The sequence below is a fragment of the Hylobates moloch genome, unplaced genomic scaffold (genome assembly GCF_009828535.3).
Source record: "Hylobates moloch isolate HMO894 unplaced genomic scaffold, HMol_V3 SCAFFOLD_1, whole genome shotgun sequence".
NCBI lineage: Eukaryota > Metazoa > Chordata > Mammalia > Primates > Hylobatidae > Hylobates > Hylobates moloch.
Window position 1 is genome coordinate 211,447,714 of NW_026652276.1, and position 27,623 is coordinate 211,475,336.

The 27,623-nt window shown below is 39.0% G+C and overlaps 1 protein-coding gene across 2 annotated transcripts in view; it reads right to left on the reverse strand.

Moving 5' to 3' along the window:
- Positions 1 to 27,623, reverse strand: part of COPG2 (COPI coat complex subunit gamma 2) — a 164,476-nt gene that overhangs the window by 77,015 nt on the left and 59,838 nt on the right. For both annotated transcript variants that reach the window (XM_032761744.2, XM_032761747.2), the window contains 3 exons: positions 25,835 to 25,927; positions 24,145 to 24,231; positions 22,946 to 23,103 (listed from right to left, as the gene is read on the reverse strand). In XM_032761744.2, coding sequence (XP_032617635.1) covers positions 22,946 to 23,103; positions 24,145 to 24,231; positions 25,835 to 25,927 — 338 coding nt within the window. The remainder of the gene's footprint in view (positions 1 to 22,945; positions 23,104 to 24,144; positions 24,232 to 25,834; positions 25,928 to 27,623) is intronic.

The following is a 27,623-nucleotide window of genomic DNA, read 5'->3' on the forward strand; positions in this document are numbered from 1 at the left end:
ATTGAATAGACAATTCTCAAAAGAAGATATACAAATGGGCAACAACATATAAAAAAATGCTCAACATTACTAATGATCAGGGAAATGCAAATCAAAACCACAATGTGATACCACCTTACTCCTGCAAGAATGACCACAATCAAAAAAATCAAAAAACAGTACATGTTGGCATGGATGCGGTGAACAGGGAATACTTCTACACTGCTGGTGGGAATGTAAACTAGTACAACCACTATAGAAAAATAGTGTGGAGATTCCTTAAAGAACTAAAAGTAGAACTACCATTTGATCCAGCAATCCCACTACGCAGTATCTACTTGAGGAAAAGAAGTTATTATATGAAAAAGATACTTCACACACGTTTATAGCAGTACAATCTGCAATTGCAAAATCATGGAACCAACCCAAATGCCCGTCAATCAACAAGTGGATAAGGAAACTGTGGTGTATTTATATGATGGAATACTACTCAGCCATAAAAAAGGAATGAATTAATGGCATTCATAGCGACCTGGATAAGATTGGAGACTTAGAATTCTAAGCGAAGTAACTCAGGACTTGAAAACGAAACATTGTATGTTCTCACTTAAATTAGGAGCTAATTTATGAGGACTCAAAGGCATAAGAATGATACAATGGACTTTGGGGACTTGGGGGAAGAGTGGGAAGGGTGCAAGGGTTAAAGGCTTCAAATATGGTGGAGTGTATACTGCTCTGGTGATGGGTGCACCAACATCTCACAAATCACCACTAAAGAACTTACTCATGTAACCAAATACCACCTGTACCTCAATAACTTATGGAAAAAAAAAAGTTTTTTTTGAGACAGAGTCTCACTGTGTTGCCCAGGCTGGAATGCAGTGGCGCTATCTCGGCTCACTGCAAGCTCTGCCTCCCAGGTTCATAACATTCTCCTGCCTCAGCCTCCAGAGTAGCTGGGACTACAGGCAATCGCCACCATGCCTGGCTAATTTTTTGTATTTTTAGTAGAGACAGGGTTTCATCATGTTAGCCAGGATGGTCTCAATCTCCTGACATCATCATCTGCCTGCCTCGGCCTCCCAAAGTGCTGGGATTACAGGCGTGAGCCACTGTGCCCGGCCAACTTATGGAAAAATTTTTTAAAAAATAAGTATTTGCAGCATCCTAAATGTGAATCTTTTCCTTCCTATCTATAAGTGGCACCCAAAGTAACTTCTTTCCATTCCAGTCAACAAACTATGATTAGAACCATAGTTATTAGCCAACGTTCTAACAGTACTAAAAAACTCTTGCATTTTAACAGCAGTTTATAAATTACATATAATTCCTATACTTTAATATTAACCCATCATAAATTCTATTATATTAAAAATACCATTCAGCTGGGTGTGGTGGCTCACGCTTGTAATCCTAGCATTTTAGGAGGCCGAGGCAGGCAGATCGCCTGAGGTTAGGAGTTTGAGAACAGCCTGGCCAGCATGATGAAACCCCGTCTCTACTGAAAACACAAAAATTAGCCAGGTATGGTGGCGCATGCCTGTAATCCCAGCTACCCGGGAGGCTAAGGAAGGAGAATCACTGGAACACGGGAGGCGGAGGCTGCAGTGAGCCGAGACAGCACCACTGCACTCCAGCCTGGGCAACAGAGTGAGATTCCATCTCAAAAAAAAAAAAAAAAAAAAAAAAAAAAAAAAAACAGAAAAGAAAAATACTATTCAAGAAACTAACAGAAGGCTCTATTCTCTATAGTCCTAAAATGCTTTCCAATATCCAGTTGGATATTGTTACTACAAAAATCATTCTGTTAATGTTAAATGCAAATGAAAATATAATACTTGCTTTTGAATAAAAATTTTAATTGCACAATATTCACCTTTACATTTTTAAATTTAAATTCCTCTTTTGAAACTTAAAACACACACATTGAGACAGTCCTCTTTGACAATCCTCCCCAATGCAGTCCTCTTCTCCCAGCTCCCTAAAGATAATCACTATAATGAGAATTTGTTATTTATCTTTCCCGATCTTTAAAAAAATATTTACCCCCCACCGCACACATATACACACAAGGAGAAACTATATTCAGTGTGTAGTTTTTTCTTTTACAGAAATGGCATTGGCTGTATATTTACTTCACATAGTTTTTTTTTCATGAAACAATAATTAATTCCTGATTAAACATTTTATAACATCCCATAATACAACTAAACATTTTGTCCAATCGTTAATTCAAAGGATGTTAAAGACATCTCTCAATATTTTGATACTACAAGTAATACTCGAATTGAAATCTTTGTATATGTTTCCTTGTAAAAGTGTACAAGTGTTTCTCTGCAGCAGATATGCAGGGGAGAAACTGCTGGATTCCAAACACTGCACAGGTTTACTTTTTTTTTTTTTAAGAGTCAGGTCTCACTGTGTCACCCAGGCTAGAGTGCAGTAGCAATTTACAGGTGTGATCACAGCTCATGCAACCTCGAAGGCCTTCAGTGGTCCTCCCACCTTAGCCTCCCAAGTAGCTGGTACTATAGGTGCTCACCACCACACCTGCCTAACTTAAAAAAAAAATTTAGAGACAGGGTCTTGCTATGTTGGCCAGGCTAGTCTTGAACTTCTGGCCTCATGCAATCCTTCCACTTCAGCCTCCCCAGTAGCTGGAACTATAGGTGTGTGCCACTGCACCTGGCCATGTTTACTTTTTAATAGACACTACCAAATTACCTTACAAAGTATCTCTACCAATTTATACTCTCAGCAATGTGGTACGAGAGTACCCATGTTCTAGCCAACATTAGATACTACAAAATATTTAAAATTTTTTCAACCTGATAGATGAAAAAATCATGTCATCTTGTTTTAGTCTGCATTTCTCTAATCAATAGTGAGGTGGTGCTTATTTTTGTTTATTGGCAGGTGCATTTCCTCATCTGGAGCTGTATGTTAATCCCAATTTTTTCCATCAGGATATCTTTTCTCCTGATTTGTAGGAGTTCTTTATATATTTGGATACTAGTCCTCCATGAGTAGCAAATATATGTGTAGCAAATATTTTTCTCCCAGTCTATTTTTGTCTAACTTTGTGCTTTTTAATCACAAAAGATGTTAAATTTTTGTTGCAAAAACTATCAATATTTTCTTTTTTCTATCAAAAGATTGTATTTTTCTTATGTTTAGTTTTAACTAGATGAAAATTTGAGGTTCTGTTTATTTAAGGCTTTACCCCATCTATAACCTATTTTTATGAATGTAAGAGTCTGAATTTCTCAAGGTAATACAAAACTAGAAAATAATATGAGCAGATTAAAATTAAACAATATTGTAATAATAAAGAAGAAAAATCATATGATTCTTTCCATAATGGCAGGAAAAGCATGATAAATTTTAAAAAATCTATTCATCATAAAAAATCAATAAACTAGGAATAAAAAGAACTTTTATGATTTGATAAGGGATATCTTTTTTAAAAAATATAGCAAACATGCCAGACTTTTCATCATGCCAAGAGAAGGGCTGATATTAAATACTTCCCTAACCGTGAATGCTGACAGAGATTCCTGCTACTGGCATGCCATGTCATATACCTATAGGATCTAGGTCACAGCCTCTGATTATACCAAGGAAGGGCTACTTCCCCTCAAAATTTATGCTAGGTTGTCAAAATTGGGCTTACACCAAAACTATGCCACATTATGCTGCTCTTGTATCCCACCTGATCACAACAGTGAGTAGCTGCAGCTTCTGTACTTCATGCAGTTTAAAAACTATAAAACCCAAGATTGTAAGCCCCATCTCATAGTATGAAAATGCAATTAGACTTCTATACACTGACATAGAAAGAATGGGCAATGTAAACAATTCCAGGTAGATTACAAACCTAAAATATGAAAGTTGAAGCTATAATGCTTATGGAAAATAGTACAGAGGACATATTTGTGAATTTGGGGTAAGAAAATGTTTCTTAAGCAAGACACCAAACACATTATTTCTAAAGTAAAAGACTGATAAATGTGACTACCTTACACTTACAGAGCTCTGTTCATCAAAAGACACCAAGAAATGGAAGAGACAAGCTAGAGTATAGGAAAAGCTTCTTGCAACACACACAATCAACATCGGACTCACATTTAGAAAACATAAAGAACTCCTAGAAAATCAATGGGAATAAAGCAGAAAACCAAGTTAAAAACTGGGTAAAACTCAAACACGTATTTCAATAGAAAGGATATCCAAATGGATAGTAAACACAGAAAAAAGTTGTCAAACTCAGTAATTAGGAAATTACAAATTAAAATCACAATTATTTGACAAGAACACCAAGACAATTCAATGGAGAACAAATAGTTTTTCATGAAATGGTGCTAAGACAACTGGATAGCCACATACAAAGAGTTAAGTTGAATCCCTATCCCACAGCATACACAAAAATGATCTCAAAATGGATCAAAGACCCAAATGTAAAATGTAAAACTATAATAAACTCTTTGAAGAAAACAGGTGTAAATCTTTGTGACCCTGAATTAGGCAATGGTTTCTTAGGTGTAATACCAAAAGCACAAGCAAACAAAACACAGATAAATTAGACTTTATCAAAATTTAAAACTTCTGTGTTTGAAAGAACACTATATCAAGAAAGTGAAGAGACGACCCAAAGAATTGGAGGAAACATTTATAAATTATGTGTCTGCTAAGGGTTTAGTATCCAACATATACAAAGAACTAACACAATTCAACAATAAAAGACAACCTAATTTTTTAAATGGGCAAAGATTTTAAATAGGCATCTCTCCAAAGAAGATATGGAGATTGGCAATAAACATATGAAAAGATGTTCAACATCACTGGTCACCAGGGAAATGCAAATCAAAACCACAATTAGATTCACACAACCTCTTTACACCTACTAGGGTGGGTATAACAAAAAAGACAGACAATGACAAGTGTTGGTGAGGATGTGGAGAAATTGGACTCTCAATCACTGCTGATAAAATGGAAAATGGTGCAGCCCCCCTGGAAAACAGTTTGGCAGGTCCTCAAAAGCTAGACACAGAGTTATATTATGACCTAGCAGTTCTACTCCTAGGTATGTACCCCAAAGAACTGAAATGTATTGTCACATAAAAAATTACACATGACCATTTATAGCAGCATTATTCATTAATAGCCAAAAAATGAATACGAGCCAAATGTCCATCAACAGATGAATGGATAAATAAAATATGGTATATTTATACAATGTAATATTATTCAGCCATAAAGAGAAGCACTAATACTTCTACAACATAAATGAATCTTAAAAACATTATACTAAGTGAAAGAAGCCAGAAACAAAAGGCCACATATTGTGTGATTCCATTTATATGAGATGTCCAGAATAGGCAAATCTAGAGACAAAAAATGGATTTGTATTTTCCAGGGGGAGAGGGAAAAGGATAATGCAGAGTGACTGTTAATGGGTTGGGTGCTCTCTTTGTGAGGTGATAAAAATGGTCTGGAATTAGTGGTGGTGGTTACATAGTTTTATGAATATACTAAAAATTAACTATATACTTTTAAAAGGTGAGTTTTATGGTTTATGAGTTATATCTCAAAAGTTATAAGCTGGGAAATTATCAAGGAAATATAAAATAGAATTTAAGTGAACAAAAGCTATAAGCAAAAACAAGGGTGAAATCTTAGAAGGAAATACTAAATGAACAAAACAAGATGCAACTCTCTTGAGTACCCCCACACTCCCCTGAGTGTACACTTTTTGCTTTGAAGTAAAATCTCTGTACTTTCACTATTTTCTGACTCATCCTTGAATTCCTTCTCATGATGGTGTCAAGAGTCTGGACACCGGCTGGGGCTGAGGTCCCATCGGCATTTGGGGACCCCCCTCCAGCCTACCAGTATCATCTTTATGGCCATTCAGCCCAGAGCATCATCAGCCACATTAGAACCACCAGCAGTTGGTAAGTCCCACTGGGGCCTTAACTGGAGTCTTCTCGTTCTCTGGAGTTACTGCTACTTTCTTCCTTGTTCCTACAGCCTGACTCCCCTCAGCCATAGCGCCTCTGCTCCCTCCAGCTGGAAAACACAGTTTGCCCTGACAGTGACAAATGGAGGTGGGAAGGCTTTGACCTATACCTGAGCTCTGAGGTGCCATGGTCCTCCTGGACAAGAGGCTAATGAGGGTGAGTAGGGTAAAATCCCATGTCCCAGTGGCTGGACCGCTGCCAAGGAGCATTATGACTTTTTCCTGGGAAGTCTTCTGTTCTCCCAAGGGACCAGCTGTGCTAAGACACTGACCTTAGTTGGGAACTGTTTTCCCTTTCCCATCTCTCTTTAAACCCTGCTTTTGCGGTTTTCTCTTCTCATGCTTCTTCCTCATACTTCACACAAAAGTTTAGTGAACTCTGGACACAGCAAAATAGGTCCACTGGAATGCCAAATCTAGGCCTATTGTTTTAAGGGGGCCCTTCAAGGTGGCTATTAATTGGCCATGCTGAATTATCTCTACTCGGAAGTTTTACTTTGTAATAAATATTCGGATGGATTTTGGCAGCTTGCTGCTTTCAAACTAGGTCCACACTCATCCTACTCAACCTTGAAACCAAAGCCCCAGGGGCCATGGAAGCCTGGGCAACACTAGGGCTCCAGGGACACCTGAACACCAAGGCAGCCAGCCAAGGGAACACATGGACGACTGTCTCCCTGGCCTGACCATGGAGCTGGTGTCAAGAGCCTGGACACTGGCTGGAGTTGAGGTCCCAATGGCATCTGGGGACTCCACTGCAGCCCACCAGTATCATCTTTATGGCCACCTAGCTCAGAGCATCGGCAGCCACATTAGAACCACCAGCTCATTCACCTGGCATTTTGTAAATGCTGGAACTAGTCCCTCCAAAGAGGGAACTATACTGTTCTTTTCTCTTTCAGGTTGTGCCGAGGACAAGTCAAGGCTATGGGTAACTCTTTTAGAAAATGGGGTGCAATGGCCAGAGTCTAGGACCCTAAAATGCAATACCATCTTGGAATTAAATCTTTTTTGTAAACATCAGAAGAAGTGTACTGAAATAGCATATGTATTAATACAAACCTTCATGGCTCTTTATCAGAACCTTGACCCTTGCGGGAATTGCTGCCTTTGTTATGCTCACAGCCCTTCAGGGGAACCAAATGGGACACCAGACACCCTGCACGATCCCCCTTTTGGGAAACATACCCCCAGACTCCTGCTAGTCCATCTCCTTACCAACCTTCACACCCTTCTCTACAGAAGGAGCAGAGCCCTGTTGGGGTTGTCCACAGTGCATTTCCTATCTTCTTGACCATTCTAAGTTATGCCCACTTAGGGAGGTGGCCAGTGGGGGTGCTGGGACTATCTGGGTGTGTATATCTTTTTCGATGTCTGATCTAGCCTACTGCAGACAGAGGTTGGGCCAATTTCCAGAGGACCTAACTAAAGTTATGGACTGGTTTTGGGCTCTCTCACTCTCATCTGAGTTAACTTGGGGACATATTCATATTATCTTGTCCATGTGTTGTACCCCTGAGGAAAAGCAGTGTATTTGGGCACAGACCCAGGCTTATGCTGACAACTTGTCGGCTTGGGACCCCGAACAATATACTGTAAAGGCCATGTCTGTGCCTAACAGTGGCCCTAATTAGAATTATCAACAGGGCCAGGCTTATCTAAGAAAAAAAAAAAAAAATCACATGATGACTTGTTTAGTGAAAAGAATGAAAAAAATGTACCACTAAGCCTGTGGGCTATGATAAAACAAGGGAAATAACTCAAAGAAAAGATGAAAACCCTGCTGTGTTCCAGAGGAGGCTTGTGAAGGCCCTAAAAAATATATACTAACATTGACCCCAATATTGATGCTGGCCAAATTTTTCTAAGGACATACTTTATTAGTCTATCAGCATCTGACATCAGGAGGAACATGAGGAGGAAAGTGCAGAAATTGGCTTTGGGATCCCAAATGCCTATTAATCACATGTTTCATGTAGCTTTTAGGGTATTCAATAATAGGGACAGGGCTGAAGAGGCTGAAAGAACCCAGCATGGCAAACGATGGGACAGACGGCAGGCCCAAATGACACCCAGGGGGATTCTTCGCCCAAGGACCAAACAGCCCTAACAGCAAACCTGTAGGAAGTGGTTGCTGCTTCTAGTGTAGGAAGCTGGGACATTAGAGCAAGGGCTAGTTCATGGTATAAGATCTCAAGGATGCTTTTTTTTTTGTATCCCTCTGCGCACTGACTCTCAATATTTGTTTGCTTTTGAGTGGACTAATTCTGAAACTACTATTACCCAGCAGTACACCTGCACAGTACTGCCTCAGGGCTTTAGGGATAGCCCTTACTTGTTCAGCAATGCCTTGGCATGAGAATTAAGAGAGCTAGAGCTAGAAAGGGGAGCCATACTCCAATATGTGGATGACATCCTTGTATATAGTTCCACTAAAGAGAACTCAGATAAGGATACCATTCAAGTCCTAAACTTCCTGGGAGAAAGATTATCAGGTCTCTCCATCTAAGGCCCAGATTTCTAAAATGGAAATAAAATATCTGGGGTACATCCTAAGCCCAGGAAACCGGATCTCGTCTGTCAAACAAAAGGAGGCTAAGGAGGCTATCTTAAAGATGAGATCTTCGCAAATGAAGAAGCAATTCATAACTTTCCCAGGTATGGCACGATTTGGATTCCAGGATTTCAGCTCATTACTAAGCCACTGCATGAGGCCCTAACTGGGCCAAAGCATCAACTGCTTGGAGGGGCTTGCACTGCAATAAACCCCATCTTCTGTTCTTATACTAACAATTCAGTATTAGCTGAACTACAAGTTCAAAAGATTTACCAACAGGCTATCCAGCTAAATAATTTCAATAACTCTACCATTCAAACCAGCTGGGACACCATCACAAGCTACCTACCTAGTGTGACATGGTTCCTACCTTTCCTAGGACTTCTAGTAGCTATCCTCTTATTACTGGTTTTTAGTCCTTGCTTATTTAACCTCTGTAAAGTGATGTCTTCTAGGTTGCAAAAGTTCCATGTCAAAATGATGGTCATGCAAGGATTCCAAGCAATCCCTGCCTCAGATGCAGACTCTTCTGATGACCCATCCTTGGGACTCTTAGAGCAGGCAGCCAGAGGTTTCCATGCTGGTGCCAGGCAGGGCCAATGCCCCTAAATCAGCAGGAAGCAGATATAGAAAACTGTCCTCCTCCCTCATCAACCCTTAAGAATAAGGGATGGAAGTCTCTGAGGGGGATAAAATGAGACAGGAATAATACTGGGTGGTCACCTGAGTATAGAAAACTCCAGGCAGCAGTTTCACATGACTAGAGGCTATGGGCTGGGAAGTCCCTGAAAAACAGCATGTGAACAGAGCTGGCTAAGACCAACCAGACCCAATGTGGCACTGGATTTGACCTAGATTTCACCTAGGACCTCATTATATGCTCATTAACATACTAAGTCACACACCCATTGGCGCCATGACAGTTACAAGAACACCCGCATTGGGTATGAGTGGGTGGCACTACAGTTCAGAGACATTGCCACCTTTTCCTAGAGATTTTCATAAATATTCTACCCTTAGTTAAAGCGACCCATAAAGGTAGCAGCCCCAAACCCCCCTTGTATGGAACTCTCTCTTGAGTATGCCCACACTCCCCTTGAGTTTGTACATTTCTCTTTGCAGTAAATCTCTATATTTTCACTAGAAGAAAAAAAAAAGAAGACACAAAATATAACATGATTCTATTGACAGAGCGTTCAAAACAAGGCAAAACTAAACTTTACTGTTTAGGGATGCATACCCAGGAAAAATTTGATATGAAATTAGGATAGTAATTTGCTCTGGGGGTAAATAATCATGATCAAGGAAGATATATAAAGCATTTCTGGGGTACAAAGAAATGTGCTACTTCCTAATGCATGTGGTCATTATAAGGGCGTTTCATAGCAACTGTATATATTGGACACACAACTATTATGTTTTATGCAGTTTTCTATAAGTACAGTTTTCAATTTAAAATTTTAGAAAGAATTAATACTGTATATTCTCTCTTAGATGCAGGGTTATAATCAGTAACATGCAAATCAGTTACAGCCTTACATTTTTATACTTGATTTCTCAGTTTCTGAGATAGTTGTGTTAAAGTTTCCATGAAGAGATCAAGAGGACTTAGTTTCCTGTATTAAGATTTTGATGTGCATATTTTGAACCTATATATTGTTAATATTAAGTGTATACAAGTTCGTTCCTGTTATATTTTTTTAGACCATTACTTTTGTCAAAATACAAAATTCCATTTTGTCATTTTTATTTATTTATTTATTTTTTGAGACAGAGACTCTTGTCGCCCAGGCTGGAGTGTTGTGGCACAATCTAGGCTCACTACAACCTCCGCCTCCGGGGTTCAAGAGATTCTTGTGCCTTAGCCTCCCTAGTAGCTGGGACTACAGGAACATGCCACCGCGCCTGGCTAATTTTTTTGTATTTTTAGTAGAGACAGGGTTTTTCCATGTTGCCCAGGCTGGTCTCGAACTCCTGGGCTCAGGCAATCCACTCACCTTGGCCTCCCAAAGTGCTAGGATTACAGGCGTGAGCCACTATGCCTGGCCCATTTTGTTATTTTTAGTGCTATACACACTGATTCCTATTTTGGCTTATATTAATATTGTTACATGGCATTTTTTATGTGTGTGAGTGTATAGTTAGTATATATTTTTTATATATTTATTTTCAATGTTTCCTGTCATTTTGTTTATAAGTGTCTTTTGTAAAGGCATAAAGATCTCTTGTTTCATTTTGTTTACCCAATCTGAGCCTCTTTTAATATGTAAATTCAATTACATTCATTATGATACATATTTTGTGTTCTAGCCAGCCTCCAAGATGGCCCCCCAAAATATCCACTTCTACAATTCCACATCCTTGTGTAGACATTATATACACCAGAGTTTGTCTGTGTGACCAAAGGAATACATGAGAGGTAATGGCCTGTCACTTTGGAGATTCGGTTATAAAACACTGCAACTTCCATATCAGGCTCACTCTTTCTCTCAATTCCCTTGCTTTGGGAGAAGCCAGCTGCCATGCTGTGAGAACATTCAGGCAGGAAAAAAGCTCATCATCACTGGTCATTAGAGAAATGCAAATCAAAACCATAATGAGATACCATCTCACGCCACTCAGAATGGCAATCATTAAAAAGTCAGGAAACAACAGATGCTGGAGAGGATGTGGAGAAATAGGAACGCTTTTACACTGTTGGTGGGAGTGTAAATTAGTTCAACCACTGTGGAAGACAGTGTGGCAATTCCTCAAGGGTTTAAACCAGAAATACCATTTGACCCAGCATTCCCATTACTGGGTATATACCCAAAGGATTATAAATCATTCTACTATAAAGACACATGCAATGTGTGTTTATTGTGGCACTATTCACAATAGCAAAGACTTGGAACCAACCCAAATGCCCAACAATGATAGACTAGGTAAAGATAATGTGGTACATATACACCATGTAATACTATGCAGCCATAAAAAAGGATGAGTTCATGTCCTTTGCAGGGACACGGATGAAACTGGAAATCATCATTTTCAACAAACTAACACAAGAACAGAAAACCAAACACCGCACATGTTCTCACTCATAAGTGGGAGTTGAACAATGAGAACCCATGGACACAAGGAGAGGAACATCACACACTGGGGCCTGTCGGGGGTGGGAAGCTAGGGAAGGGATAGCATTAGGAGAAATATCTAATGTAGATGACAGGTTGATAGGTGCAGCAAACCACCATGGCACATGTATACCTATGCAACAAAACTGCACGTTCTACACATTCTGCACATGTACCCCAGAACTTAAAGTATAATAAAAAAAGGAAGGAAGGAAGGAAGGAAGGAAGGAAGGAAGGAAGGAAGGAAGGAAGGCAGGCAGGCAGGCAGGCAGGCAGGCAGGCAGGCAGGCAGGCTCTCAAAGTGAGAAACTAAAGCATCTGGCCAACAGCCAGGGAGAAACTGAGGCTTGTCAACAACTATATAAGTAAAATTCTAAGTGGATCTTCCAGGCCCAGATGACTGCAGGCTTGGCCAATGACTTGATTATAAACTCATAGGAGGGTGGGACCTTGAATCAAACTGGACAGATTCTCTCAGATCCCTGACTACAGCAACTGGGGAATAATAAGTATTACTTATAAGCTGTGAATTTTTGGTCCAATATACCACATAGCAAGAGATAACACATACAGTTACATTACTTCTACCTGATTTCTTTCCTGTTGTCTATTTGAAGGCTTTACCTCAATCAATTTTTTCCTTATCAATTTTCAATCAACTTTTCCTCATTCCATTTTTCTTCGACATTTTGAAAGCTTTACATTCAATTTACATTCTTTATATAATTAAATATTATATTAGCTATATCTATAATATTAACAATAAAGTTTTATATTATTACCATATTTTCCTCCCATACAAGATGACAACACACATACACAGCATACTTTTACTTCCATCTAATACCACCTTCCTTTTTTTGCTTTTTTTGAGACAAAGTCTCGCTCTGTTGCCCAGGTTGGAGTATAGTGGCACAGTCTAAGCTCACTGCAACCTCTGCCTCCTGGGTTCAAGCAATTCTCCTGTTCAGCCTCCTGAATAGCTGGGATTACAGGCACACACCATCACACCCAGCTAATTTTTGTATTTTTAGTAGAGACGGGGGTTTCATCATATTGGCCAGGCTGGTCTCGAACTCCTGACCTCAAGTGATCCTCCTGCCTCGGCCTCCCAAAGTGCTGGGATTACAGGCATGAGCCACTGCACCCGGCCAACCACTTTCCTTTTTTTTTTTTTTAAAGCCTATGGCATCCAGTATTACCAGATAGTCTCACATCCAAGTACTAACCAGGCCCAACCTTGCTTAGCTTCCAAGATCAGATGAGACCTGGCTTGTTTAAGGTGGTATGGCCATAAACTAATACCACCTTCTACACCATTATTTATCATGTTGTCATCCTCTGGAATTTTAGAGCTTGTTACTAATTTAAAAAAATTATTTTTAAACATCAATTCAGAATTATCAACTTTTCTACCCCAAATAAGAACCATCCAGCTAAGACACTCTCAAACCCAAACTGCAAAAATTATATGGAAAAATAAATATTTACTATCCCTTTAATCTGGTGTTACACATGACAGTATGAAAATCATACGTGAATTACTACAAAATTAATGTGCTCCTACCTCAGAGATAATCACTATACTAACTTTCAATACCATGGGTTAGTTGTGCCTATGTTAAGTCTAAAATAAACATAAATGGAACTATATAAAATGTATTCATTTGTGTATGACTTCTTGGTGAGATGTATTTATGTGATTGTATTTAACAGTAATTGTTCATTTCCATTATTGTATACTGTTTGACTATATGAATATACCACAATTTATTTTTTGATTCTAGCACTGATAGACATTTGGACTGCTTCCATTTTGTGGCAATTTGGGCATGGTGGCTCACGCCTGTAATCCCAGCACTTTGGGAGGCCGACGCAGGTGGATCACCTGAGGTCAGGAGTTCAAGACCAGCCTGACGAACATGGTCACACTCCGTCTCTACTAAAAATACAAAAAATTGGCAGGGCATGGTGGCGCGTGCCTGCAATCCCAGCTACTGGGGAGGCTGAGGCAGGAGAATCACTTGAACCCGGGAGGCAGAGGTTGCAGTGAGCCAAGATGGCACCATTACACTCTGGCCTGGGCACAGGAGCAAAACTCAATCTCAAAAAAAAAAAAAAAAAAAAGGCATTCTGTGGCAATTATGAATAACAGTACTATAGGCATCTTGTACAGCTGATCCTCAAACAACATGGGGTTAACAGTGCCAACCCCCATGTAGCTGCAAATTCACATGTAACTTTTGACTCCCCCAAAACATCACTAATAACCTACTATTAATCATCTTGTTGATAACAAAAATAGTTCATTAACACGTTTTATGTTATATGTAATATGTATTCTTACAATAAAGCAAGCTAGAGAAAAGAAAATATTAAGAAAATCGTAAGGAAGAGAAGATATAACTATTCATTAAGTGAAAGTGGATCATCATAAAGGTCTTTATCCTCATCATCTTACATTGAGTAGGCTGGGGTGGAAGAGGAGGTCTTGATGTCTCAAGGGTGGCAGAGGCGGAAGAAAATCCACGTGTAAGTGGACCCATGCAGTTCAAACCCATGTTGTTCAAGGATCAACTGTATGTCTTTTAACACACAAATGTATGTATTTCTGTTTGGTTATTTATAAGAAGCCAATTGGGACTGTAATTAGGGGTTTGTGGAATCCATAGGTCAATTTAAGAAGATGTATCTTTACAATATTGAATATTCCATAAATGTTATATACCTCATTTACTTAGGTCATACTTTAATATTGTATAATTTTCTGTGTAGAGATAGACACAAATTTTAGCAGATACATTCCGAAGGATTTGATTTCAATATAATTATAAATCGTACCATCTTTTCAAAATGTTATCTTTTTGATGGGTTGCTGGAATAAGAAATAATACGACTTTGGATATTGACCAGCAACGCTGGTAACTTTACATATGAGCTCTAATAGATAATGTACAGGTTATTTTGCATTTCCTATATATACAGCCATATTGTCTCCAAATATACTGTTACGTCCTCCTTTCAAATTTTTAGACATTTTATTTTCTTCACTTATTGCACAAAGTAAGCCTTCTGGCAAAATACTATTTAAAAAATAAAAATAGCAGGCATTTTTGTCTCTCTCATTCACAATCTCAAGGGGAAAGCTTTTAATAGTCCACCAATAAGTATAAAGTTTAGTAGAGTTTTTTTGTACTGTTGTTGGAATAATCATGTTCCCTTCCAGTCCTGGTTTGCAGAGATTTCAATCATGAGTTGCCATTAAATTTTATCAACTGCTTTTTTCTGCACCCATTAAGGCATTAAGACTCTTCTGTATTTTTTTTTTTTTTTTTTTTGAGATGGAGTCTCGCTCTGTCACCCAGGCTGGAGTGCAGTGGCGCAATCGCGGCTCACTGCAAGCTCGGCCTCCCGGGTTCACGCCATTCTCCTGCCTCAGCCTCGCCGAGTAGCTGGGACTACAGGCGCCCGCCACCACGCCCGGCTAATTTTTTGTATTTTTAGTAGAGACGGGGTTTCACCGTGGTCTCGATCTCCTGACCTCGTGATCCGCCCGCCTCGGCCTCCCAAAGTGCTGGGATTACAAGCGTGAGCCACCGCGCCCGGCTGACTCTTCTGTATTTTTAAAATGAGGTATATTATGCTATGTTTTACTGTTAGATCAACCTTATACTACTAGAATAAACCCATACTGGGAAATATTTGGTCATTATTTCTTCGTATATATTTTTTGCTCCATTCTATCATCTTTGCTTCCGGATTCCAATTACATATGTGTTAGGCCACTTGATCTTATCCCACAGTTCTTCGAGGCTCTTTATTTTCTTTAATCTGTTTTCTCTCTGTTCTTCAAATTAGCTACTTTCTCTTGTTCTATCTTCAAATTCACTAACTCTCTTTGACTCTCTCATCAGCCATCTCTAATCTGCTGTTAAGTCCATTTAGCAAACTATCTGATTCAGTTATTGTGATTGCTGGGGCAGAATGGCTCCCCAAAGATGTCTATGTCTTCATTCCTAGAATGATGAATATGTTACGTTACAACATGGCAAAGGAACTGTGCTGATATAATTAAGATTGTCACCTAAATTACCCAGGTAGGTGCAATCTAATCACACGAGCACTTTAAAGCAGATGTGCTGAAAGAGGAGGCAGAAGAAATGTGGCAGAAAGGCAAATCAGAGAGATTCAAAGTGCAGCTCAACACACCATTGCTGGCTCTGACATGTATGAATCAACATGCAAGGGACTCAAGAGAGGCCTTTAGTTGCTCATTGAAAGCTTGAGAAGGAATACAGGCAACCTCTAGAGGCACAGACTAACCTCCAGCTGAAAGCCAGCAAAGAAACAGAGACCTACAAGCTACAGTCTCAAGGAAATGAATTTGGCCAATGACTTAAATGAGATTGGAAGTGGATTCTTCCTCAATGCCTCCAGTAAGCAACAGCACTCCACCAACATCTTCACTTTAGCCCCATGAGGCCTGTGTCAGACTTCTAATCTATAGATCTATGAGATAATAAATGGATCTTGTAAGCCATTACATTTAATGGTAATTTGTTATGGCAGCAATAAAAAAAACTAACAGATTTTGGTACCTGTAAGTGAAGTGTTACTGCAACAAAAACCCAAATTGTAGAACTGACTGGAATTAGGCACTGGGTGGAAGCTTGGAAGAATTTTGAGGAGCATGATGGAGGAAGCCTAGTTTTGAAGAGACTTATAAGAAATCTGATCTTAAGTGATCCACCCACCTCAGCCTCCCAAAGTGCTGGGATGCCTATAGTCCCAGCTACTCAGGAGGCTGAGGCATATGAATGGCTTGAACCCAGGAAGCGGAGGTTGCAGTGAGCTGAGACTGTGCCACTGTACTCCAGCCTGGGCAGCAGAGCAAGACTTTAAAAAAAAAAAAGAAAGAGAGAGAGAGAAAGAAAGAGAAAGAGAAAGAAAAAGAAAGAGAGAGAGAGAAAGAAAAGAAAGAAACAAGGAAGGAAGGAAGGAAGGAAGGAAGGAAGGAAGGAAGGAAGGAAGGAAGGAAGGAAAGGGAAAGAAAGATCAATTGATCTGCTTTTTAAGGACACTGCTGGTCAAGGCTTATGAACTGCCTACAGAAATCTGGACTTAAAAGATGCTGTAGTGAGGGCTCAGAAGGAAGTGAAAAACATGTTAATGTAAACTTGAGTAAGGTAGATCCTTGTTATTATGTATTGGCAGAGAGCTTAGTGAATTTGTGCCCTGTTGTTACTTGTGAAGCAGAACTTGTAAACGATGACATTGGATATTTACTTGAAGAAAATTCCAAAAATGAAGATGTGACCCAGTTTTATCTTGCTGTTTACGGTAAAATGTGAAATGACAAATTTCACCTATGAAGAGCAACTTTGTCCTGTGCCCGAGTTCCAGCCTCCCTGCAATCTTCCCTTCCTGACAGCCTATCTTATGAATTTTAGATTTGCTTAGCTGGCCCCCGAATTACATAATCAATGAACAAATCTCTACATATTTATATCCTCCAGGTTCTACTTCTCTGGTTGAATCCTGACAGAGTATTTTTAAGCTCTAGAATTTCTACTTAGCTCTTTTTGTAGTTTCCATTTCCTCTGTTCATTCATGATAACTATTTTCCATTAAAGTCATGGACAAGGCTGGGTGCGGTGGTGCACACCTATAATACCAGCACTTTGGGAGGCTGAGACAGATTGATTGCTTGAGCTCAGGAGTTTGAGACCAGCATGGGCAACATTGCAAAACCCCATCTCTGCAAAAAGTACAAAAACTAGCCAGGTGTGGTGGTACATCCCTGTAGTCCCAGCAACTTGGGAGGCTGAGGTGAGAGGATTGCTTGAACGTGGAAGGCAGAGGTTGCAGTGAGCCAGGATCACACCACTGCAGTCCAGGCTTCACAACAGAGTGAGAGACTCTGTCATAAATAAATAAACAAATAAATAAAGTCATGGACAAATTTATAATAGATGCTACAAAGTTTTTGTTTGCTAATTCCAATGTCTGGATCACATCAGGGTCAGTTTCTACTGATTGCTTTTTCTCTGGGCTACTAGTCACATTCTCCACATTCTTTGTACTTCTGGTAATTTTTACCATCTACTAAACACTGTAATGATATACTGTAAAGACTCTAGAACTTATGGAGTTTCTTTAGTAAGAAGCTTGGCTGGGATCAAACTCCAAACTTTATTTCCTCCATAGTGAGTTGCAGCTGAATTCTCCATTCAGTTCTTTCATCTTACAACTACTGCTTTTGGAAGGTCTCCTAGAGTATTCTCCTGTATATATGTAGCTCAGTTGGTAAGCCAGTGATTTTTGCAGAGTTTAAAATTCATTTTGAGACTCATTCCTTTTATGGCTCCCTCTTTTCCACATTTTCCACTCTAAGTTTTCAGTTACTCTTCCAACCTCAAACTGTTTTGACCACTCTGTCCAGAAATACTGTAGCTTTCTGTCATCCTACACTGAGGAATCATACAATGCCCTCAGGAGAACAGCAAAAAAAACCCACAAATTTCACCCAGTATAGCTTTTGTCTTTCAGGCATCAACTGCTTCCCTCCAGTTTTTGCTTGCTTTTCACCACTCCCCAATATTTTCATACTGTTGTGGGTTATCTTCGTTTGGGGAAGGCATATCTTTGTATTAATGACAATCATTATTTGCAGGAGGATTAAGCTGGCCAAGCTACACCACTATTGGAAGGAGGAAGCTCAACTGAATATTTTTAAATATTCCATTTTATCTTCTCTGTTGACATTTAAGATCTATATGTTTTACAAATTTTGTTAGTTATAATATTCATCCTCAAGAGATTACAATATTCATCCTTATCATAGTGTATCATCAAATAATATACTACTGCATGAATGATACAAAAACTTTACAAATGTCCATTTTTCTCCCTCATGCCCTTTATACTACTATTTTCATATATTTCACTTCTACATATATATAAGCCCCACAATTTGCTGCTGGTTTTAGTAAAAATTGTACATATTTATAATTTACCTACATATTTACCTTTTAATTTACCTACACATTTACCCTTTCTCTTGTTCTTCATTCCTCCTGAAGATCCAGGCATCCATCTACTATCATTTCTTTTTAGCTGGAAAAACTCCTTTTAGCATCCTTCATGATGCAGGTATGCGGACACAAATCCTTTCAGGTTTTTGTTTTTTCCTGGTTGAAAATGTTTTAATTTCACCTTCATTTGGAGGAATACTTTTAGAGTATAGAACTCTAGATTTTCAGTTATTTGTTTCAACAATTTTAAGATGTCCATTATCCTCTCATATCCATTTTTCTAATGAGAAGTCAACCATTCTTATTTTTGTTTCCCTGAATCTATGAATCTAATGTGCCCTTTTTTTTCTTTTTTTTTTTATTATTGTACTTTAGGTTTTAGGGTACATGTGCACAATGTGCAGGTTTGTTACATATGTATCCATGTGCCATGTTGGTTTGCTGCACCCATTAACTCGTCATTTAGCATTAGGCATATCTCCTAATGCTGTCCTTCCCCCCTCCCCCAAACCCACAACAGTCCCTGGAGTGTGATGTTCCCCTTCCTGTGTCCATGAGTTCTCATTGTCCAATTCCCACCTATGAGTGAGAACATGCGGTGTTTGGTTTTTTGTCCTTGCGATAGTTTACTGAGAATGATGTTTTCCAGTTTCATCCATGTCCCTACAAAGGACATGAACTCATCATTTTTTATGGATGCATAGTATTCCATGGTGTGTATGTGCCACATTTTCTTAATCCAGTCTATCGTTGTTGGACATTTGGGTTGGTTCCAACCCTTTGCTATTGTGAATAGTGCTGCAATAAACATACGTGTGCATGTGTCTTTATAGCAGCATGATTTATAGTCCTTTGGGTATATACCCAGTAATGGAATGGCTGGGTCAAATGGTATTTCTAGTTCTAGATCCCTGAGGAATCGCCACACTGACTTCCACAATGGTTGAACTAGTTTACAGTCCCACCAACAGTGTAAAAGTGTTCCTATTTCTCCACATCCTCTCCAGCACCTGTTGTTTCCTGACTTTTTAATGATCACCATTCTAACTGGTGTGAGACAGTATCTCATTGTGGTTTTGATTTGCATTTCTCTGATGGCCAGTGATGATGAGCATTTTTTCATGTGTTTTTTGGTTGCATAAATGTCTTCTTTTGAGAAGTGTCTGTTCATGTCCTTCATCCACTTTTTGATGGGGTTGTTTGTTTTTTTCTTGTAAATTTGTTTGAGTTCATTGTAGATTCTGGATATTAGCCCTTTGTCAGATGAGTAGGTTGCAAAAATTTTGTCCCATTCTGTAGGTTGCCTGTTCACTCTGATGGTAGTTTCTTTTGCTGTGCAGAAGCTCTTTAGTTTAATTAGATCCCATTTGTCAATTTTGGCTTTTGTTGCCATTGCTTTTGGTGTTTTAGATATGAAGTCCTTGCCCACGCCTATGTCCTGAATGGTATTGCCTAGGCTTTCTTCTAGGGTTTTTATGGTTTTAGGTCTAACATATAAGTCTTTAATCCATCTTGAATTAATTTTTGTATAAGGTGTAAGGAAGGGATCCAGTTTCAGCTTTCTACATATGGCTAGCCAGTTTTCCCAGCACCATTTATTAAATAGGGAATCCTTTCCCCATTTCTTGTTTTTGTCAGGTTTGTCAAAGATCAGATAGTTGTAGATATGCGGCATTATTTCTGAGGGCTCTGTTCTGTTCCATTGATCTATGTCTCTGTTGTGGTACTAGTACCATGCTGTTTTGTTTACTGTAGCCTTGTAGTATAGTTTGAAGTCAGGTAGTGTGATGCCTCCAGCTTTGTTCTTTTGGCTTAGGATTGACTTGGCGATGCGGGCTCTTTTTTGGTTCCATATGAACTTTAAAGTAGTTTTTTCCAATTCTGTGAAGAAAGTCATTGGTAGCTTGATGGGGATGGCACTGAATCTATAAATTACCTTGGGCAGTATGGCCATTTTCACGATATTGATTCTTCCAACCCATGAGCATGGAATGTGCCTTTTTTTTAAAAAAGGCGACTTTCAAGCTTTTCTTTCATTCTTTCTCTTTCAGTTTTCAACTTTTTACTTGTGATATATATGACTAGGTTATGATTAGGTGTGGCTTTTATTTATCCTACTTGAGTGTCACTGGCCATCTTGGATTCATTTTGGGTTTGTTGTTGTTATTTTCTGAGATGGGGATCTCACTCTGTCACCCGCGTTGGAGTGCAGTGGTGTCATCTCAGGTCACTGTAACCTCCACCTCCCAGCCTCCCATGCTCAACCAATCCTCCCACCTCAGACTCCTGAGTAGCTGAGACCACAGGCCTGCATCACAATGCCTGGCTAATTTTTGTATTTTCTTCTGATAGAGATGGGGTTTTGCCATGTTGCCCAGGCTTGTCTCGAACTCCTGAGCTCAAGCGATTCACCTGCCTCAGCCTCCCAAAGTGCTAGGATTACAGCCATGAGCCACTGCACCCAGCCCCTTTCATTCATTTTGGAAAATTCTCATCCACTGATATGGTTAGCCTGTGTCCCTACCCAAATCTCATCTTGAATTTCCACGTGTTATGGGAGGGACCAACTGGGAGGTAATTGAATCATGGGGGCAAGTCCTTCCCGTGCTGTTCTCATGACAGTAAGTCTCATGAGATCTGATGGTTTTAAAAATGGGAGTTTCCCTGCACAAGTGCTCTCTCTCTTTGCCTGCTGCCATCCATTCAAGACGTGACTTGTTCCTCTTTGCCTTCCACCATGATTGTGAGGCTTCCCCAGCCACATGGAATTGTAAGTCCATTAAACTTCTTCCTTTTGTAAATTGCACAGTCTCAGGTATGTCTTTATCAGTAGCATGAAAACGGACTAACACATCCATTATCTCTTCAAAGATTTATTCTGCTCCATTCTGTTTCCTTTCCTTCTGAGACTCATTACACAAGTATTAGACTTTTTGATATATTCCCTAGGCTTCAGATGTTCTATTATTTTATTTTATTTTCTTATTTTTCTCCCTATGCTTCAGTTTGGACAATTTCTATTGACTTGTCTTTAAGTTCTCTAATCTTTTTTCCACTGTGTCCAATCTGTTATTAAGGGCTTCAAAAATTTTTTTATTTTTGATATTGTATTTTTTGGTTCAAGATTTTTTTTTCTAGTTTCTATTTATCTATTGAATTCCTTACCCATTTACACATTTTGTCCATCTTTTCCACTCTTTAGTGGAAAGATGTAATTTACAAAAGTTACAAAAGTTCACTTTACAAAACTCCTTTGGTGTTCACTTTACAAAAGTTGTTTAAAAGTCACTGCCTAGTAATTTCTAAAGTCACTGCCTCCTAATTTCTGTATGTGGGTCATCTGTAAGTCAGCTTCTACTGATTGCTTTTCTTCCTCTTGTTTATGGGTTACATATCCCTGACTCTTTGTGTTTTTTGATTGTTTGCTAGACACTGCTTACAAAGATGCAGTACAGACTGATATAAATAATACTTAGCATTAGAAAAGTGCAGGTCCCTTTCCATTTTTAGCAGTTAATAGTTGATCTGGGTCAGGACTTTGCTGCAACTTTAATTAAATTCAGTTATCTGCTGTTTACAAATGATCTGAGGAACAGATCAGGATTCCCCTTTCAGCAGGGCATTAGTAGTAGTGGCAGATTCTAGAGATCTTTCTCTGTGTTACACCTCAGGTTCCCAGGCCACATAAGAAATCTTTGTTTTAGAGCTAAGCCATAAGCCTTCAGGCTGGGGAAGGGGTCTTCTTTGCTCCCTAGATCCATGCCCAGCTTACTATACCTCAAAAGATCTCTTTCCTGCCCTTCCCTAGCCTTCAAAAGACTGCTGAAGTATATTTGGTCACATCTTATGTGCCTCAGACTTGCGGAATGATCTTGGGCAAATAACTAAATGCAGTACTTCAACATTCTCTTTTATAAAAATAAAAGGGATAGATAGGATAATTCTTAATGTCCCCGCCAACTTTCATATTTAATTATCTATATATCTTATGATCAATGCATATATTTTTTCTTCAATATCAGTTTGTTAATGTGCTATTAATAATTAAGTGCATATACAAGAGCATACATTAAGGTTAAAAAAAGTGTGACTTGAAACTCCATAATTTTTTTAAAAAATTGAAAAACATCGAACTCATCTGTAAAGTCAGCACTGCCCCAAAAAAATTCATGAAGGAAATAAACTCTAAGGTATATTAACTTTGCAAATGGAAAATAACCCAGGTTTAGGTGAAGACACTTACCCATCCTCAGTTTCTTTTAGTAAGCGACTGGCAATTCGGATCAGCATGCAGTAAGCAAACTGTGACTTGAGACCAGATTTAGTAAACTTATTCAACATCTTGGAAACAGCAAGTCGATCATTCTTTCTAAGGTGATACAAGACTCCCAATGCATGGTACTAAAGAACATGAAAAACAAGGTAGGACATGGATTAGAAAGACATCAAAATATTTACACAAAAATAGAATTACATGGAACTAGATTAAAGATTTCTTTAAAATACCCAGGTCACAGATACACAAATTTTTTTTCACACTAAGCTAAACACAGGCAAGACTAAAAAGATTAAACGTTTCTAATTTACCCCCAGAAGCTGTCAATTCAGACTGGCAGGTATAAGGGAGGTGACACACAATCTGAAGATGGCTCTAGCAGACTCAACACTGGCTCACACATCCTCAGTACACGCGCTCTCGGGTCCAGGGCTTTACTGGTGCTAGCTGTCTCTACGAGTGGCTTTACATCATCTGTGGCCACCTTAGTAATTAAAGGATTAATCTCCTAAAGCAGGCTACAAGAGTGTCATTATCTTGACACTTTGTATAAAAACACACGATCAGAGTCAGGAGAACGAGAGTGTTTCCCAAGGGAAAAATGACTACTCTGTTTCCTAATAACTGAATATGCTACCATAGAAGTTATAAACATCAAGAGGGCATAAACACCCTCTCAAATAAAATGGGGTACTTTACATACAATTTCCAGTGAAGAATTTAATCTTGTTCCTCTTAAGAATAACCTAATAAATATCAAAAGAAGCTCTTTTTGACAAAATGGTTTCAAACTTTCATAAAGTAAAAGCTGCTCCGTATGATTTTTATAATGCCTATAATCAAGGCCTCAGAACTTGGAATTATCTTTTTACACAAATTATTTTTCAAATAAAAGACTGCAATGAGCATCTCAATCTACTACTGAATATAAAAATCTTTCCCAAATATTCCTACAAAGGGTCATCTAGCTTCTACAAAACACTTGAAGGGCAGTATTCAAATGGCAGTAATCATAATTAGTGAGATTCCTACTTCAGAATACGTACTAGTAGCTGCTTAATTTGCCTTTAGTTAATGTTTATCTAGGGAATCAATACACTGCCCCTACAATACAGGTTTAAAGAATGCTGATCCTGAGACAAGCTAATGTGATTCAATGACAGTACCTGGACCATAATATTATCACTTGATGCAGCTTCTTGGGCTTCATTGATCCAGCGCTTAACCACATCATAGCTTATCTTCATCATGTGCTAAATACAGAAAAAAAAAAATGAGAATAAATAGTGCATGGTCACTAGAAGCTTGGAAACATGAGTTAGTTTTCTTGGAAAATCACAGACACTTCCCAAAAGGAAGAAAACTATGTAGCTCTTATAAGTCTATTTTGTGTCTCTACTCCTGGAGCAACTGATAAACCAGAAGTATTTTCTCCCATACCTGTTACAAAGGTGAGTATATGTAAGCTGGGAGAGGTGTGTAAAAGGAAGTAATGAAAGAGGAAGAACAGGATGGGGATGGACAGTCAACAGAATGGTGCTTAAATAACGTTATCGTAACAAGCTTTACTTCCAGGAAACTCCCCTGGAAGAAAGACAGTACTAGTATATTCTCTGCTATAAAACTCAGCCAATTATATTCCACAATCAGGAACTCTTGTATTTAGATGTCTTACACATTCACACATAGGTAACTGATGTTAATCAAATGCAATATGATAGGTTTTAATGTATAAATTGTGTTCTGCTGAAAAATGGAAAGAAAAATATATTACTAAAAAAAGACCACTTCCTGGGAGGAAATTCAGAAGTGGGACAGGAAACTTTGGATTGAAGGACACACGTAGACAAAGGCACCAGAAAAAGCAGAGGACAAAGAGACAAGTAGTAGAAGTCATAAAGGCAGGTCATAAAGAAGATTTTAAATGAAAGAAAAGGGCCCTAGGTTTCTTCCCTGTCCCATACCCCACACTTACCCCTCTTTTATTATGTGTACAACATAATTTTCAGATTTCCAAGACCTTTCAAACATACGAAAATTTTATGTTTTTAATTGCTCAGTGATCCTATAGATCAGCAATCTCCAACCTTTTTGGCACCAGGGATTGGTTTTATGGAAGACAATTTTCCCATGGACAGAGGGCAGGGGGATAGTTTTTGGATGAAACTGTTCCACCTCAGATCATTAGGCATTAGATTCTCATATGAGGCCGGCAACCTAGATCCCCACATGCGTAGCTCACAATAGGGTTCGAACTCCTATGAGAATCTAACACTGCTGCTGGTCTGGCAGGAGGCGGAGCTCAGGCAGTAATGCTCGCTTGCCTGCCACTCACCACCTGCTGTGCAGCCCAGTTCCTAACAGGCCACGGACCAGTACTGGTCTGAAGCCCTGGGGTGGGGACCCCTGCTCTAGATAAAACATACTTGGATAAAGTAATAGAGGTGTATACATATTTTTTTTTTTTTTTTTTTGAGACGGAGTCTCACTCTGTCACCCAGGTTGGAGTGCAGTGGCACAATCTGGGCTCACTGCAAGCTCCGCCTCCCGGGTTCACACCATTCTCCTGCCTCAGCCTCTCCGAGTAGCTGGGACTACAGGCGCCCGCCACCACGCCTGGCTAATTTTTTTTTTTTTTTTTTTTAGTAGAGACGGGGTTTCACCGTTGTCTCGATCTCCAGACCTTGTGATCCGCCCGCCTCGGCCTCCCAAAGTGCTGGGATTACAAGCGTGAGCCACCGCGCCCCGCCACATATTTTTAACTGTTTCATCTGTGAGAGAATCATAGTGATACTTTGTTTTCGCAACTCAAAACCGTACCATGCTTAAGAACTAGGAAGCTGCTTGTTCACTTACCAGGGAAGACACCAGTGCTGAACTGGATACACTGGAAACTTTATCCACAATGGCCTGCTTCATGTATCTCTCAATGGCTTGCAACATTGTTCCCTAATAACATTCAAAAAGAAAAAATTGTTATGGAAAAGCATGTTTATCCAAAATTACTCTTACACTTCAAAATAATTTTCAAAAACCAATCTTGTATTTGTTTCTGTGCAAATATTTAGAATGCACTAAAAGGATGATAATATAGTAATAATATCCCAAAGGGCAGAACCCAAACAACAAAGTTGAAGCTTTAAGAAAGAACATTTAAGATTATATATAAAGAAGAATAACTGTTCAACAATGAAATAAACTGTCTCAAAATGGAGAATCTCAGTTTGGAAGAAATACACAAGTAGAGGCTGAACCCATCAGGAAAGTTATAAAGAAATTCCTATATGGAGATGGAGCCTGCTTTTGAAGTTATGAAGATTCCTCTATGTGAAGGGCACATATTATATACAGATCCCACAGAGTCCCAGAAATCAAATGTAATCCCTCATTATCTGAGATACATAAAGAATTAAATGTGTAGTGTACTACTATAGTGAGCCCTCAACATAAAACCTCTGGAAATACAGTTCTTTTTAACTTTAACTGGGAAAAAGCACTGGGAAGGTGGTGGCAGATAAAGATGAGTAAAAAGACTGAGGGCAATATTCAGATGAAAAAAAGAGTTTTATTGCTAGCACTAGCATGGTCAAGTCTCACGCTGCTACCAATGTAATGCAAAAAATAAAAAACAATCACAACAGAACAACAGTGCATCAAAAAATATTAAAGCATTTCTATCACTCCTTCTAGGATCCAGATGTATCAGATGTATAATTTGGTCCTGCTCAACCTTTACAACTTAAGAAGGTTACAAACATACACCTAAAATATATCCAAGCATGGATATATAGCTATTATTCAATTTGCTTGGTAATGCCTGGCCTACCCTTCCTACTCAGAGTTCCCAGAAAGACACGGCCTAACATACTACATGATCTCATCCCTCCAGATATAATGAGCTGGATCATTGTTAAACACCTGACTCAGACACAGGTGGATACAAGCTACTGGCCTATTGCTGGCTAATCAGATTCTCTCTCTTAAATGTTTCAACCAGAGGGCCTGTGTCTAGTACATGATGAATCACCAGTGAATAGCCTGGCCAACACCGTGAAACCCTGTTTCTACTAAAAATACAAAAATTAGCAGGGCATTGGCCTGGTTTTAGAAAATATTTCATAGGGAAGTTGAAGATCGGGAAATTTATTCCTTTAAAACTCTCCTCAGACAGATTTGAGGATATTGCCTGGGTATTCCTTGCAGTCTTACCGTACCCTAGGAAAATCTTCATTTACCCCACTTGGAAGACTTCTTAATATAGGCATATCCAAACTCCAATGTCCCTGACTATCCATTATCTTGAGACACCAAAGCAAATGTCCTAGGAAGTAAAGAGGAAGACTTGTTGTTCTTGGAATAGAAGTGAGTTATGAGAGAAGTCAAAAAGGATGGCTCCAAGTTGGTGTAGTGTGAAGGTCATGGATACGGTCCTTGGCTTTGCAGTTCTAGAAGTGGATTTTGTCAGTTCACACAAAGGTATTCATGTTTTGTCGCATTAAATCAAATTCATAGGAAGTTATGTACATAACAGAATGTCAGTGCCTTCTTTTATACTTATAGCCACGAAGTGAACTGGATTATCGCTCCTGTTGAGGAACTCTTATCTGGGAAGATCAATTAGAAAGTTACATGAGGAGTGTGGATC